This window comes from Merops nubicus, unplaced genomic scaffold (genome assembly GCF_000691845.1).
Source record: "Merops nubicus isolate BGI_N331 unplaced genomic scaffold, ASM69184v1 scaffold12078, whole genome shotgun sequence".
Lineage (NCBI taxonomy): Eukaryota > Metazoa > Chordata > Aves > Coraciiformes > Meropidae > Merops > Merops nubicus.
Genome location: NW_008625165.1, coordinates 22176 through 37033, shown reverse-complemented (window position 1 = coordinate 37033; position 14858 = coordinate 22176). Strand labels below are relative to the sequence as shown.

General features: G+C 37.7%; 1 protein-coding gene across 1 annotated transcript in view; it reads right to left on the bottom strand.

Annotated features, from left to right (window-relative positions):
• The window catches only part of U2SURP (U2 snRNP-associated SURP domain containing), a gene marked incomplete at its 5' end in the record, with an annotated part of 35407 nt that overhangs the window by 5616 nt on the left and 14933 nt on the right, over window positions 1-14858 (bottom strand). Inside the window, 10 exons of the mRNA XM_008945592.1 lie at window positions 6984-7146; window positions 8092-8158; window positions 8706-8801; window positions 9186-9342; window positions 10660-10782; window positions 11541-11628; window positions 12289-12368; window positions 12899-13061; window positions 14088-14251; window positions 14338-14404. Of these exons, the coding sequence (XP_008943840.1) occupies window positions 6984-7146; window positions 8092-8158; window positions 8706-8801; window positions 9186-9342; window positions 10660-10782; window positions 11541-11628; window positions 12289-12368; window positions 12899-13061; window positions 14088-14251; window positions 14338-14404 (1168 nt within the window). The remainder of the gene's footprint in view (window positions 1-6983; window positions 7147-8091; window positions 8159-8705; window positions 8802-9185; window positions 9343-10659; window positions 10783-11540; window positions 11629-12288; window positions 12369-12898; window positions 13062-14087; window positions 14252-14337; window positions 14405-14858) is intronic.

The following is a 14858-nucleotide window of genomic DNA, read 5'->3' as shown; positions in this document are numbered from 1 at the left end:
CACTCTTTCATAGTCTATCAAGCTTAGAAACAAAATTCAGTTCAGGAGTGCTGAAAAACGTAACACTGAATTTGCTACAATAGATAGTATCTCCAACTGAGTTACAAAGTTAAGCAAATGGCAGAATTTTCCCATGCGGACTTTTGGTTTTTGGTCCAGATACACCAAAACCTTACTCCAAGTTGATTCACATCATAAAACTTCACCCACATCTCTTTATCACTTGTCAAGTCTTTATTCTTACTGGCATGGCCTTTTACAAACAATTCTTTTTTTTTTTTTTTGGCTGAAGTTTTTTTTTTTTTTTGGGGGGCGGGGGGGTGCATGGGCGGTGGGGAGGGTGGTAATATGTTGTATTTCTCAGCCCTCTTCCAAACGTTTATGCTCGGACCCTCCTGTACTTCCTGTTCCAATATCAACTTGCATAGCCATATATATGACTAGTTCCGGTGCTTGAGGTTTCATTTTTAGCAAATATACAAAATAGTTTTCTCTTTAGAAATATTTAACTCTTCCACACTGAAAACACGCCAAAGAAAATACTTTGCAACTGTGTGCATTTTGATTGTTTGCAAGGAATCTTACTCTTCAGGTCCTCAATTCCCTAATATGAAGTAGGCACAAAAATCAAACCCTAAGGTTTTTTTCTCCCCTCTCAAAAGCAGCAGGCCAGACTGGATATGAGCATGCCATATATGCTAATTAGCTCTACCAATTGATGACTAAGCAAGAAGGAAAGGTCTAACAAAACTAAAACTAATCACAAGAATTAAATATGTTAAAAAAATATGTTAAAAAACACAAAACCAAGGCAAGGATAGCACTACTTTGGGATCCCCTTCCCCTTCAGTCACAGAGCTTATGCCAACAACATAATTTTAATTTTAGTTTCAAACAAAGTGGAGCAACAAGTTTTGAAAAAGGAAAAAAGAAAAAAAAAAAAAAAAGAAAAAAGGCATTGCTCTCTTGTACCATGGTAAACTTCTGAGAAATGCTCTGCTTACCTCCCTTATTTACAGAGTATGCTCTACCTATAGTTGGGCTCTTCTCATTTCTGCTTACAATATAGCCGATTAAATAGTCAGCAGCCAATGGAAAACTGGCACCATCATTTGTCACATATCATTCCAACTTTCCCAGAGGCATTTTTTTCTCACTCACTTCAAATGCAGAAGTTTTAAAAAGCAGGAACACCTCTTGGATGCACATATTCAATGCCATTCTGTACCACCTGCTCTGGTAAGAAATCAAGATTGCATTCTCTACCACCATGTAAACTCCAAGGCCATTAGCTGCTCAGCACATTCAGTATCAAACAGGAGTGTGGGGGAGGCTTAGCTGATGCAGAAAGCCTCTTGGGCTCTGGAAAATGAACACACCCGTAAGTTCCCCCCAGAACAAAATCCTAACCCTACAAGATTTTATTCCTTTACATTTTTAGCCAAAGATGTGACATTATCTCTGTTTAACCATTTTTTGAAAGCAAGGAAGCGTAAGTCTATAGTGCAAAGTAACATGAAATGCAGGAAAACTAGGAATCAAATCAACAGGCATGACTTGACTTAAAAAATGACTGGGGACACAAAAAAGCAATGCTGAACTTCTAGCAGTCTGTCTCACACCTCACACCGCCCACTGCTGGCATGAGATTTAAAATGCCCAGAGGAACTATTTGCACCTAACGTCTCCAATAAGGGTGGGTGGCACGCAGAAGGTGGGCACTGCCGGGTGCCTGCTGGAGGAGAGAAAAACAGCAAAAGCCTGTGCAACTACGGACTCGACACCTCCCCAGACTCCAGCTATGTTAAGACAGCTGTGGTCTTTTACAGACCAATCATCAACAGCTCTCTCTTCTGCAGACTTGCTGAATATCCCTTTGAACCATGTAAGTTGACTCCTTTTGGAAAGATGCTATGGGTAGAAGAAATCAGTTCTAGTACATCCCCAAGAAAACGCAACCAAGGATCACAAAATGCTGAGATTATATCAACAGCTCACTACAGAAAGATCATTCTCTTCCTTCTTTCTCCACTCCTGCACTCCAAGCAAAGGGTTCCTCCTCCACCCTGACCTTGCAGCAGCTGCAGTGCTTGGCTGAGCCTTCCATAAGCCAGCTCAATTCACTAATCCAGCAGAAGCCCAACCCCCACCTCTTTTTTTTTTTTCCCTCTGCATTGGTGAGATGTATCCACTGGGGGAAGAACAAGAAAGTGCCAAAACTCGAAGGTAGCACCAAGGTATTACCTTCAAGCAGGAGTGAGCAGATAGATCAGATGAGCTCATCCTACACCTTCATGTGAAGCAGCTTTTGCTACTTGCTCTTAAAACATCACCACTCTAACTATGTTTTAAAGAAAAGGAATCACTTAGGTCCCAAAGCCCACAAAAGAATTCTCTAAAGAATTCTAAAAATTCTCTACAGAATTACTATATTCACCTGTATGTTTTGTTATCTCTCTTCACCACTTCACTATCTGTGGCATATTGGCTGTAGTGAACACTCTAATTGATCTTTTCCTGTAGAGTATACGATGTTTATATTCCTATCATATGGTTCCAACTACCACCCAAGGAGGAAGAGATCCTTAAAATTTAGGCTTAAATCTGCTTAAGCATCCAACTGATGAATTTTGTAAGCATTTCACTTTGTAAACCTGCATTTAGAAAGAATACATTCACACTGAATTGGTTGTTCTTTAAATATTTGCGTTTAACAGACAAAAACTAGTAAGCCTGTTCATCCTCAGGAGCAGATACACTGAATTTACCTTGACTGTCACTAGAGTCAGTAATATGCATGGTGTTTTCAAAACCCTGTGCCAAAAATTTCTAATATTAGTATCTCAGCTAAAGCTGTCTCCCACAGCAATGAGAGTTTAGAGGTTTTCAGAGACTGCAATGCAGAAGTATCAAATACCACTCGAGTTCCTGTAAGCCATCTCTAGTAAATGCTCCAAGGCAGGGACCATATTGCTCACTGATCACGAGGAAATACCTATCACAAGTTCAAGATAAACAGCTCCATAATATGCCTCTTGTCTGTTGGTTCTCACCTTGAAATATTCCCCCTCTCCTCAAATTAATTTTAAAAAGAGCTTTAAAAACTCTTTTAAAAGATTAAAAAGATTTTAAAAGACAGCCTTTCCCAGAAGTTGAGGCTTTGATTACAGACAAATAGTAAGCTACAAAATTAAAGAGATGGGTAGCATCTTGCTAGCAGAGTTGAGGGAATCCATGGACTGGCACCACACCAGAAGCCCTGCCTAGGGCTTTCTGCACTATCACACAACCAGGTGTGCTGTCGGTAGCCTCCCTTAGTAAAATGAATCTACTTTCAAAAACTGTTCTTGGCTGTTTAATTTTCTGCTGATACCAATTCTATACACAGTCATCTTCAGGGGGGAATAAGAAGGCTTTTTCACAAGACATTATTCCACAACTACACAGCCTCAGAATGTACATGGCCAGGTTCAAGCACAATGCATTTGAGGTAAATTAGCTGCACGCTACATACTAGGATTAACTACAAAGTTAATCACCAGATGCTTGGTGAAAGATAAGAATTTCTGCTTGATACCTAATTGTATTGAAATCTAGCCTGATTAGACTGGACAGACATTTTCTATAAGCAGCTGGGAGAGGTTTCACAATCACTACCCTTTGTTCTCAGGGGGAACATCAACTTCCCAGCTGTCTGCTGGAAATACATTACAGCAGAGAGGAAAGAGTCCTAGAGGTTCCTGGCATGTGTGGAAGGTAACTTGTAGACACAGCTGGTGAGGGAGCCAACCAGGGAGGACGCCTTCCTGGATCTGCTGCTTGTGAACAGAGGATGGGCAAGGGCTTATAACAGTTGGAGGCCATCTTGAGCATAATGATCATAGATTGACAGTTTTCAACTATGGAGAGGGAGGAAGGTCAGCAGAACTGCCACCATGGACTTCCAGAGGGCAGAGTTTGGCCTGTTCTGGAGACTGATTCACAGAGTCCCTCGGGAGGACTGAAGGGGAAAAGAGTCCAGGAGGGCTGGGCATTCTTCAGGAAGGAAGTCTTAGTGGCACAGGAGCAGACGACCCCCATGTCCCAAAAGACAAACTGGCAGGGAAGAAGACTGGCCTGGCTGAACAGAGCTTTGGCTGCAGCTCGGGAACAAAAGGACAGTTTATGGCCCTTGGAAGCAGGGGCAGGCCACTCAGGAGGAGTACAAAGATGTAGTGAAGCTATGCGGCGAGAAAATTAGAAGGGCCAAAGCCCAACTAGAACTCAAACCTGACTACTGCTGTTAAAGACAATAAAAAATGATTCTATAAATACATTAACAACAGAAGGATGACAAGAGAGAGCCTTCTTCCTTTACTGGATGCAGGGGGAAACAGTGACCAGCAATGAGGAAAAGGCTGAGGTACTTAGTGCATTCTTTGCCTCAGCCTCTAGTAGTCGGACTAGTTGTTCCCTGGGTACCCAGGCCCTGGGCCGGAAGACAGGGAAGGGGCGCAGCACAAGACCTGCATAATCAAAGAGGAAATGGCTAGCAACTTGCTGCATCACTTAGACATACACAAGTCCATGGGGATACAGCCAAGTGTACTGAAGGAGCTGGCAGAAACCAAACCACTTTTCATAATTTACCAGCAGTCCTGGCTAACCCGGCTAACCGGGCTATTTAGTCTGAAGAAAAGCAGGCTGACAGAAAAACTTATTGCTCCCTACAACTACCTGAAAGGAGGTTGTAGAAAGGCAGGTGCCAGTCTCTCCTCTCAAGTAACTAGTGATAGGACAAGAGTATGTGGCCTGAAGTTGTGCCAGGGGAGGCCGAGGTTGAATATTAGGAAATATTTCTTCACTGAAAGGGTTAAGCACTGGAAGAGGCTGCCCAGGGAAGAGGTTGAATCACCATCCCAGGACATGTTTAAAATTCGTGTAGATATTGAGCTTATGACATGGTTTAGCAGTGGACTTGGTAGAGTTACATTAATGGTTGGACTTGATCTTAAAGGTCTTTTTCAAACTCAATGATCCCATGAAGCAGGTCAAAGTGCTTGGTTTTTCCTTAGAACAGGTTCAGCCCAACAATGGCTGCAACAAGTCACAGACTTTGCCAGAAGCAGAGCAGGAAACTTCTTTGAAAGCTTGAGTTTTCCAGGAAGTCTATGAGCAATGGAATTTCTGCAGCTACAATATTATCAACAGCACATGACAGAGATACTAACGTACACATGTAAAATATCTCTTCAGCTGTAACACACCTTTAAATGTCCCTTCACAGCCAAACTATTCCATAATTTGGTAACAGATAAGAAACTTAGAGTGTTAATAGTTTAATGTAGTACAAAGACTAATTTCCTGTCAATGGCAAACTTGAAGAGAAATTTAAAAATTTAATTACTTCTACACAGTGTCTGAAATGTTTTGGAAATGAAAAGAAATTGCAATCCTTTCCTAGCAATTCCAGTGCTCTGAAACAAAGATGGTAATTTACTTACTACAAAGAATAAATATGTCAATATGCACTTGAAAACCTCAAAAATTTACCATCTAAAACTGTTACAGATGGGTTACATTGATGAAAGAACTTATAACACTTGGGTGGGGTAAAACTGACAATAGTTGAAGCAGATCACTTCCTCATCTGCCTCCACACCTGCCTGGATAGCATCTATAAAACCGATACTCAATCTGAAAGGAGCCCTATCCATAACTGCTAAAATGATTATTACAGCAAAATGAAAACCAGTTTCTCTTGTACTTTCATTAGTCTAACATCATATATTTCCTACAGAACTACTGCCACCATGAGTCAACTCAAACAAATCCCATTTAGCTTTTCTCAGCTTCAGGGTGTACTCACTTCACATGCCTATGCATCGCGAACTTTCAAAGTGCTATGCAAAGCAAGAGCTTTCTAAGCGCTTAGATGCAGTCCGTTAACTTTAATAATCTTAATTATAAAACAACCATATTTGGGAGAAAACAGTTGTGGCATTATAAAATATTATTTCTTGTACATCTTAAAAGATTATTATGGGCTTTTGCTAATGTCTGATTTTAGCTAGCTAGTACATTATAGCATAAATAGGTAAGTAGCCACAATTCCACCTCCAAAGCATTACCCAAATGATAATCTGTCACTTGGAGACACTTGAAGAAGTTTAGGATCTTCTTAGTATCACTTGAATGCACTGGAGAGAAGGTACAAGAATTTCAGTACTCAGTGTATCATGGGTTTTAATACTGAATACAAGCTGGAAAGTTGCATGCAATTTTAAATCTGTTTTTGCATGGCACTGTAGGACAGAAAGGCTTCCCTACTAGACAAAGCTCATGCTGAATTCAAGTTTTAGTTGCCTTCTCAGCCAACCACAAGCTCAGAAGTCACCACGAAGACATAAGAATCTGTGCTCGACCACCTTAACAGCTATACTAACACCTATGCTTGGAGAAATAATAAAAGAATGGATGAACCCTATAAACTCCACAGAGGTCTTCAAATAAAATGCCCCATTTTCAGGATCACCTGTTTTAGTTGCACCTACTTCTTTGTTTGATGGCTGACAGAGTAATAGGAGTAACTTAAATGCAATAAAATAGAGACACTTCAAAGCAAGAGACAGAAAGAACAAGAAAGGCATAGGACTAAGGCCACCTCCAAGTCACTCCCACTTGCCAAGAGGAGGAAAGTGTAGAGGAATCCAAGGCTGCCAGTGGCACTGAAGAAGGACACTGAAAAAAAAAAGTCATTCTCAACATTCTCTGACTAAATGTCTTTTTTTTTTTTCCCCTGCATTGTTTTAAAAGCCAAAACAAGGCAAGGCTGTAAACAAATATACCTCTATAAAAAGACACTAGACTAGGAAAAAAAACACCATTTAATAGGACTACAATTATTTCAGTAAAAAATATCTTTCTAGTATATGTAGAGAACTTGGTGGGGCAGTAAGGACTGGAAAGGTACAGAAGGGTGGCACAAAACACCACATGCTGACCTCTATCTCTCGGAGTTTGGCACGCTTTTCTTCACTCATTTCTGAATATTTGACTGATGACTTAGATTCAGGCATTTCTTCTTTAATAGGATTGGAATAGATGTGTTGTTCTTCTGACTTGGAACTCTGAGTGTCTTCCTCATCTTCACTTTCTTCTTCTTGACTTTAAAGAAAACAAACAGGATTAACCAATATATATCTAAGACAACTATCTGTTACAAAATTTACCATCTCTCTTAGTTTCTATGATTAGTTACTAGTTTTGAAATGTCAGGTAATGTTATGTGAAAGTCTGCAGCTACAAAACAGTCTCCACCTTTGAGGCAGGTACCTTAATATTTTAATTTAATTACATTGTTAGTTTTTATTGCTCAGATAATTCACACTTCTCACATAACAGAGTGGAGAAGACTTGAAATTCAGTCAACAAATCCATATCAAATCAGCTACAAAACAAGTCCACTACCTCAGCAAAATCTCTTTTGAGTGCTGCAGTCATGCTTTTCAGACACAGGAACCTTTACAAAAGAACAAAATTTACTACACTTTTGCCTTTTGGAGATAAAACTGAGTTATGGCAGATACTCAAAATTATATTCCCAGTCTGGTCACTAAAGTGCTGCAGGACTGGATGCAATGCAGTAAGGCATTTAAAGCATTACTAATAGATGCTTTCTGCTGCCTAGAGAACAAAGTAAAAGACTGCCCAAAAACAACAGATGGGATGGACTCTACTAGTATCCAAAGAAACATATACATCAGAATTATTCACTGTGTTTGTCTCAAAAACAAAATTCAGAGGTTTTCATACATATCTGACATCAAGATTTCAGAACTGTAAAATACTACTACCTTAGTTCTTACTATCTGACATCACTTTAGAGATTATGGTTAACAACTCTACCCACAGGTGTAATTGTTGTTACAAAAAAAAAATTTGGGCTGAAAGTATGCAGCACTAAAATCCTGATTTTTCTTAATTTCCTTATTTCAAAATTTCATTTTTGTTCTGTTCTTACAATACATATCTCTCTCATAGGTATTTCCAAAGACATTCAGACCTAGAGGTAGAAAATGAACGTTTCCATCAGAATGAAAAAGTATTTACTTTTGAATTTCCTCCTCCTCAGATTCTTCATGTTGGTCAAAAAGCTCCCACTTAGAAGTAGTAACAGCTAGGAGAGACAGCAAGATAATTAACAGAAAAAGCTATCACTTAGTAAAAATTAGTATTTGCAGACATTAAAAATTGCAATGCGATTAAAATTTACCAGCATCTAGCGCTTAATACAGACTACTTCAGAGAAATACCCAGAACTACATGTTATCAAAATATTTTCTATTTAGAGAGCTATTGACTTACATTGAGTATCATGTTTCAATAAATCCTTCAAAAGCAAGCTAGTATTTGTTAGTTTGTAAAAACCCTATCTTCAAAACAAATATTTAGAAAGACTATCAACCATGTATCCAGATTTATTTTTTTTTTTCAATATTTTTTCTTGTTGAACTGGAAATGACTTTCAAAGGTTGGTGGGTTATTGAAAGAGAACAACAAAACCAGAATACACTATTTTTTTTACTGAAGTTATAACCAAAAAACAAAGTTCCAGTTGAAAATCCTACTGTATTACTACAGAAATCATACTAGTACTTTGAAAGATTAAGCTTTCAGTTTATTTAGGGAAGTGTTTTCATTTAGTATATACTTTGAAAACTAACCTTGAGCTTCCAGTTCTGATTCATCCACTGCTTCCCACTTTGATGGGGCAACTTTAAATATGGGCTCATTCTTTTTTGAGTCTTCAGCTGTATCCACTGTTGGAGAAAGACACAGAAAACTCATTTTCAAAGTTCTTCCAACACTTCAGATGGAAAAATCCTACCATAACAATCAGATTTAAATACTGAAGTATTATTCTGTTCACTTATTTGCAAAGAAAAGAAATTAGGATTTATAACCTGAGGTGCACACTGGAAAACACCTACTGTGTTTCTGAAGCAATTACAATCTAAAAGCAGGTTTTAAACTAATTCTTCCTAGAACATGTTGAAATTAATCAATTCAACATTTTACAAAGCTACATGCAATGTTAACTCTTCACTCTATTTTTAATAACTACTTGGGACAGGGTGAGGGGAGAAAAATTATTAAAAAAATTTGAAGAATCAAATTGAAAGTAAAGCTGAAACACTTCATACATGGAATTCCATCAAGATCATCATCCAGCGATTTAATTGGGACTCCGTCCAGATCATCAATAGGAGCAGCATCAATAGGAATTCCATCCACATCTTCTAGTGGAGCACCATCAAGCTCCTCCTCAATGGGAGCACCATCAAGATCATCTGGTACTTCCTGAAAGCATAGAATAATTATTTCAAAACAAATCTACATTGGTCGTCTTTACTTCTTCAATTAGTGATGATTCATTTCTTTTTAAAAGGAATAGCTTTCAAAAATACCTAAACCCCCAAAACTTCAACTTTAACAATTTGTGCTACCAAGAGCAGTTGCTTATTGCAGAGGAAAAATATAACAATATCCTCCCATAAAAAATCATAAGCAAGAACTTGGAAGTTGTCCATAATGTACTGGAAGCTTTGCAATACCTACAAAACCTACGAATACCTATTCAAAAAAAAGAGTTATTAAGCTGATGTTTATCTCAAAATGAGCCAATTAGTCAGATAAATTGTACTTATTACATATGAAAGATTCCCTGAGAACCAGTAATCTGAACAATTGGCAGAAATCAACTATTTAGCAGGAATACAAATTCAAGGAACATGCACAAATGATAAACACACCTACACAGTCTACAGTCTAACTTGTTAGATACAGGCACTGTCCCTCATACATGCACATTCACCCTGCTCTACTGCTAAGTACAGCTAACCTTCCAATAACACTGTAACTCTCCCTCCAGCTGTTCTCCTAAATATACATCCATTAGCATCCATTGTCTTAATTATCTTAAAAGATGTTCATACATAACTGTAAACATTGTGTTGTTTTCTAGACATTTTAGTCAATATTTTGAAGCTTTGTGCTTAACAATTTATAAATGTCACTATGCAGTAACTAAACCCCACTAATATCCTGCTTAAAATAAACTCTCTACAAAAAATAAATGCTGTAGCATTACTAGAAAGCTCACAATTTACTGTTCTAATACAACACTACAAAGATTAGAGTATCAACAGTGTAAACGATCAATCACAACCTTCCTCTCAATCTAAGGAAGCTCAGATGGCTCTATTACATCCAAGTATGACACACAAAAAGGAAGTGCACGAATCAAGTAGCCAGATACCTAGCTATTTACAACTCTCAGAAACTAAAACTAGTGCCCAAGATTCTGACTCAAAATTCACAGACACTAGAGTGTTTTCAACACAAAGAAATTCCTGTCACTCTGCACTAGTCTTTGCTCTGAAATAGTTTCACAACATAACTGCACCACAGCACCTAATCTACAAGCAATAAATGCCCAAACAGATTAAACAGTATCTGCATCTAAAAATATGCTACACCTGTATTTAAGAGCAAGGATTCAGAGGAAAGAAAGGCTTATTCAGCCTAAAGAGACAGCAAAATACTCCTTGCCAGACCTATTTTACATTTACACATTTTACCTCAACATCTGCTAGCATCACTACTGAGGTCACTTACCTCAGTTTCTTTATCTTCCATGATATTTACAAGCCCCAAGAAAATATTCTGTAGTTTGATGAGAAATGGTTCTGGATAGATTGCCCAGTCTTCCCATGCTCGGAAGCATGTCATTACCCGTTGCTGGAAGCAAGAGAAAAAAGGCTAAGGAATTTATTAAGAAATTTTATGTGATCAGAAATACACCACAGACAGCTGCTCCTAAGTAGCTCCATCCTGGAGTGTCTTACAATGATATCATGCTGAGCAAGACTATATACAAGCTACTTGCAAAAAAAGTTCACCTGGGTTTCATTTTCCCTTTCAATTCCTGTTCCATTATCAATTTCAGCTGTTCACAGTTCCTATCCCCAACAGTAATTTTCACTCTCTCTAGATATATTTAGCAGAGGCACTTGCTTTGTACAACACAAAATACCGTTCCCTTTGTAAAAAACAACTAAAATTAATACTGCCTTTTTTGTATTCCTGAGCTGAAATTATGTTCCTACTTTCATTTTTTTGTAGAAGTGAAGTATATTTGAAATTACAGGCTTCAGCTCTAGCTTGACACATCAAACACAGCTGGAGATGTAGATATGAAAAAAAAATCTGCTGCCTGTCTTTACCATATAATTTAATAAATAGTTTTAAACCAACAGAAAATTAAAAGTAATTCTCAACGTACAGCGACTCAGAGCAGAGAAGGTAGGACAACCAGGAGAAAGACCTTAATACAGAAAAACTAACTATACTGTGAGCTTTGCATTTAAAGCTTTGAATTAAAAAAAAGCACTGAACTACAAAGCCTGAGGTCTAAGCTACCTATCATAGTATGCACTCTCTTCTGCAGGAACATCTATTTGAGTTTTATGTCATGTAAATAACAATGGAATACATACCTTGAAATTTTCAGACTGTAAGTGGCCTTGTATTGTACGGTAAGTAGCATTGAGATCAGAAAATATCTGACATAATTTTGTTTCAAAACTAGAATTAAACATATGCATTTCTTTAGTTAAACTTTGTAATATACGTTTTCTGGACATACACAATTCACAAAAATACCTGGGAGACAGGACTCAAAAGACCAAGGTTCTGAGCCCTATAGTAGCCATGAACTGAATTATAACACAGCTAGGATTACTGTGCATTAAATCACCTCAGACAGCAACAGAGCAATGAAGGGGGAACTTCACATCTGCTGCAGTCTCTTTACACAGCCTCGAAAGACTGCAGGAGGATAAAAGGAGTTTTACAACCTTACATACAATGAAAGCATTATCTCAATATTCAATCTGTGTTTTTAAAAAATTCTTAAGTTCTGCTTCTGTATTAATTTACTGGGTATTATCTACAGGTACACTTTCTGCAGAAAGGTGCACAAGTCATTCTCACCTCTGGAAGTTTCCATCCAAGTGGTCCCTTGCATAGGGCATATGCATTTCTTTTTTCACTATAAAGCAATCCTATACACCAATGTACTACGTTTTATACGTTTTCATGCCAAGAGATATATGTAACATCAGTATTGTAACAATATCCTCACAGAAAAGTGTGAATTTTTACAACCACATTTATCCAGAGACATACATAACATAAAAGATACATTTGTATTTAATCCTCAGTCACCTAAAATACTATACTTACAATTTTCTATAGTAGGAAGCGTTGGCAACTTTAGCTGAAGAGTTGTATAACACATCCGACACCAGATATAACCTTGCAATCTACAATAAAGAATGTTCAAATTATAACTCCAGAGTTCAAATTATCCTGAAAATACATACATTTTTCCACAAAGGATACAAGACAGTTTAAATTATCTAGAAGTACCAATTAGAACTAAGTGTAATACAGCCGTACAGTTAGTAAACATGCTAAGAGGCAACTAGCCCCGTTATGCTAACAACATAACAGGGTACTAGCCACTCTAACATGATATCACATGGTATTACAAAGGAAACATCATGGCATCCCAATTTTCATTTCCTTGTTTGAACACACTACGGTGGTGTTTTCAACCTCACAGTAAGGCAGAATATTACTTACAAGTAGGTTCAGAAAGAATAAAAATATATAACAAAATCCCACACCAAAAAAAGCATCCTTAAATTCACACCCCCATTTTAATATTCTCTCAATGCCATCTATCCCCCAATGCTACCTGAAACCTATGAAATGCTGCTTGTAAACTATATGCATGTGCTGTTAAGTGAGCTCTTCTCCCAGAATGCAAGATTATAGAAAATCTACACACCTTCTTAGGAAGAGGAGTCTTCAGAATAGAGAGTGACTCTGTAATGCAGTCTACAATTTCTTCAGCAGCTTCAGCATTATTCAGACAGAAAACCATTGCGTCGCCAATGTCATTCTTCCGGGGCGTTAGCCCACGCAGGATCTCCTCCAATTTGTCCCTCTGTCTGAAATACCAGATTTAAAATACTTTTATATTCTGTTGCCTGGGTTTTTTCAGTGACTCATGAACATATCCATCCACATCACATAAACAGACAAAGTGCAAAAAATTCCCACTTGAGTCTTGACTACATACAGAAATTAAGGAAAAATAACTGAGAAATACCTAATGCAGCAGATCTTTAGCTCTAAAACAGCAATTACCTTTTTGGATTTAGGTTAAGTCAAATCAAAATGGGCAAATCTAAAACATGCAAGTAATTTCTGCTGCAGAATAAGAAACATTAGATTCACAAAGTTAGTAAGAAGCTGGCCTCCACAGAAAAGAGGCTTTCCCTGACCTACACATATAAAGAACACTCTCAAAAGAATATCTTTATGAACCTTTCAAAAAGAAGATTTGAGAAATAAATTATATTTTAAAGCATCCAGAACCGTAACTGGTATCATAACTATGATGAAAAGAATAAAACAAAAAAAATTCCACATGCTGGAACAGTAACAGCAAAATTAAGAAAAATTTCCAGTACCATAACCGTTGCCACTACACTCACAGAATTTAAAGCAAAGAACTCAGATATCTGCCTCTTCCTGCTTATTAGCAACTGCTCCCAAGGTTAATTTCTGATGATCAGCATCAATAAGTTTAAGACTATAATAACTGTTTAGTTCATGAGCTCATAACAATGTTGAGAAAAGTATTACATATCCCCACTAACAGACAAGAATAATGGGAAAAAATACTCATCTTCCCAATCCCCATCAAGTAAAGGGTTAACAACAACTGAATTGGAAGGACTCATTATTCAATCACAACAAATCTTATCGAATCCAGAACTTATTTAGCAACAAGTATCATCAAAAAAGACTAAATGAAAAGCACTGAGGCTAAGAGAATTTCTAAGTAGTATTATGACAAACATGATAATATTTTAGGAATGCTATATTATAACCTACAAAACCACAACAGGAGAAAAAAACCAAGTAGATTAGCAGTTAAAACAGCACTATAAATTGATGAAAGTTCATACTCTTCTTTAAGTGCACCCTTCTTGTTTGGTTCCTCCACAAAGGCTTCAGTTTCTTGCTCTTCTGACATCCCATGCAAGTATGGATTCAATGGTGGTGGCCTCCAAAATGATCCGTTTTTGAACATTCGGAAATCTTCTGTCCTCCACTTGGTTGGAGCATCTCCCTACAAAAAACAGGAGCATTTTTATTTTGGTGTTCTTTTATTTCATTATGCTCGAAGTTATGAATTATCACTAGAATTCTACTTGCCTGAAGAATTGAATAAAGCTTCCATCTGTAATATACATGGGCTGGCGTCTGGTTTTCAAATAAAAACCTAAACCAAAGAGCAAAGAAAGAACACAAAACATATTGCAAATTATTTAACTGAAGAAAATTCAAAGGAAAGAAAAAAATATAACCAAATCATGTTCAGAATCCCACCTCAGCTACCAAGTGAAATCAAGATAACTAAAACCATGTGCAACTACAGCACACCTGGGCAGAACAAACACAGGGATACAGGATACACCATCTGCAAAGCAGAGTGCAGAGCTCAGCACAGGCAGGGCATTCTCAGAAGTTACAAGCAGAACCAGCAGGGTCAGAAAGAATGACTGCAGTCCCACAGTAAAGCAGAACCAGCATCAGTGCAGAGTCACCACAGGAGCGATCTCAGGTGCTGAAGTAGTGCAGGAACTCATAGCTATAAATTTAGTTTGCTCAGATCAAATACCAAATAATAAGTTTTTCCACCAGAAAATTGTCTGCCAAAACACTCTGCCAAGATT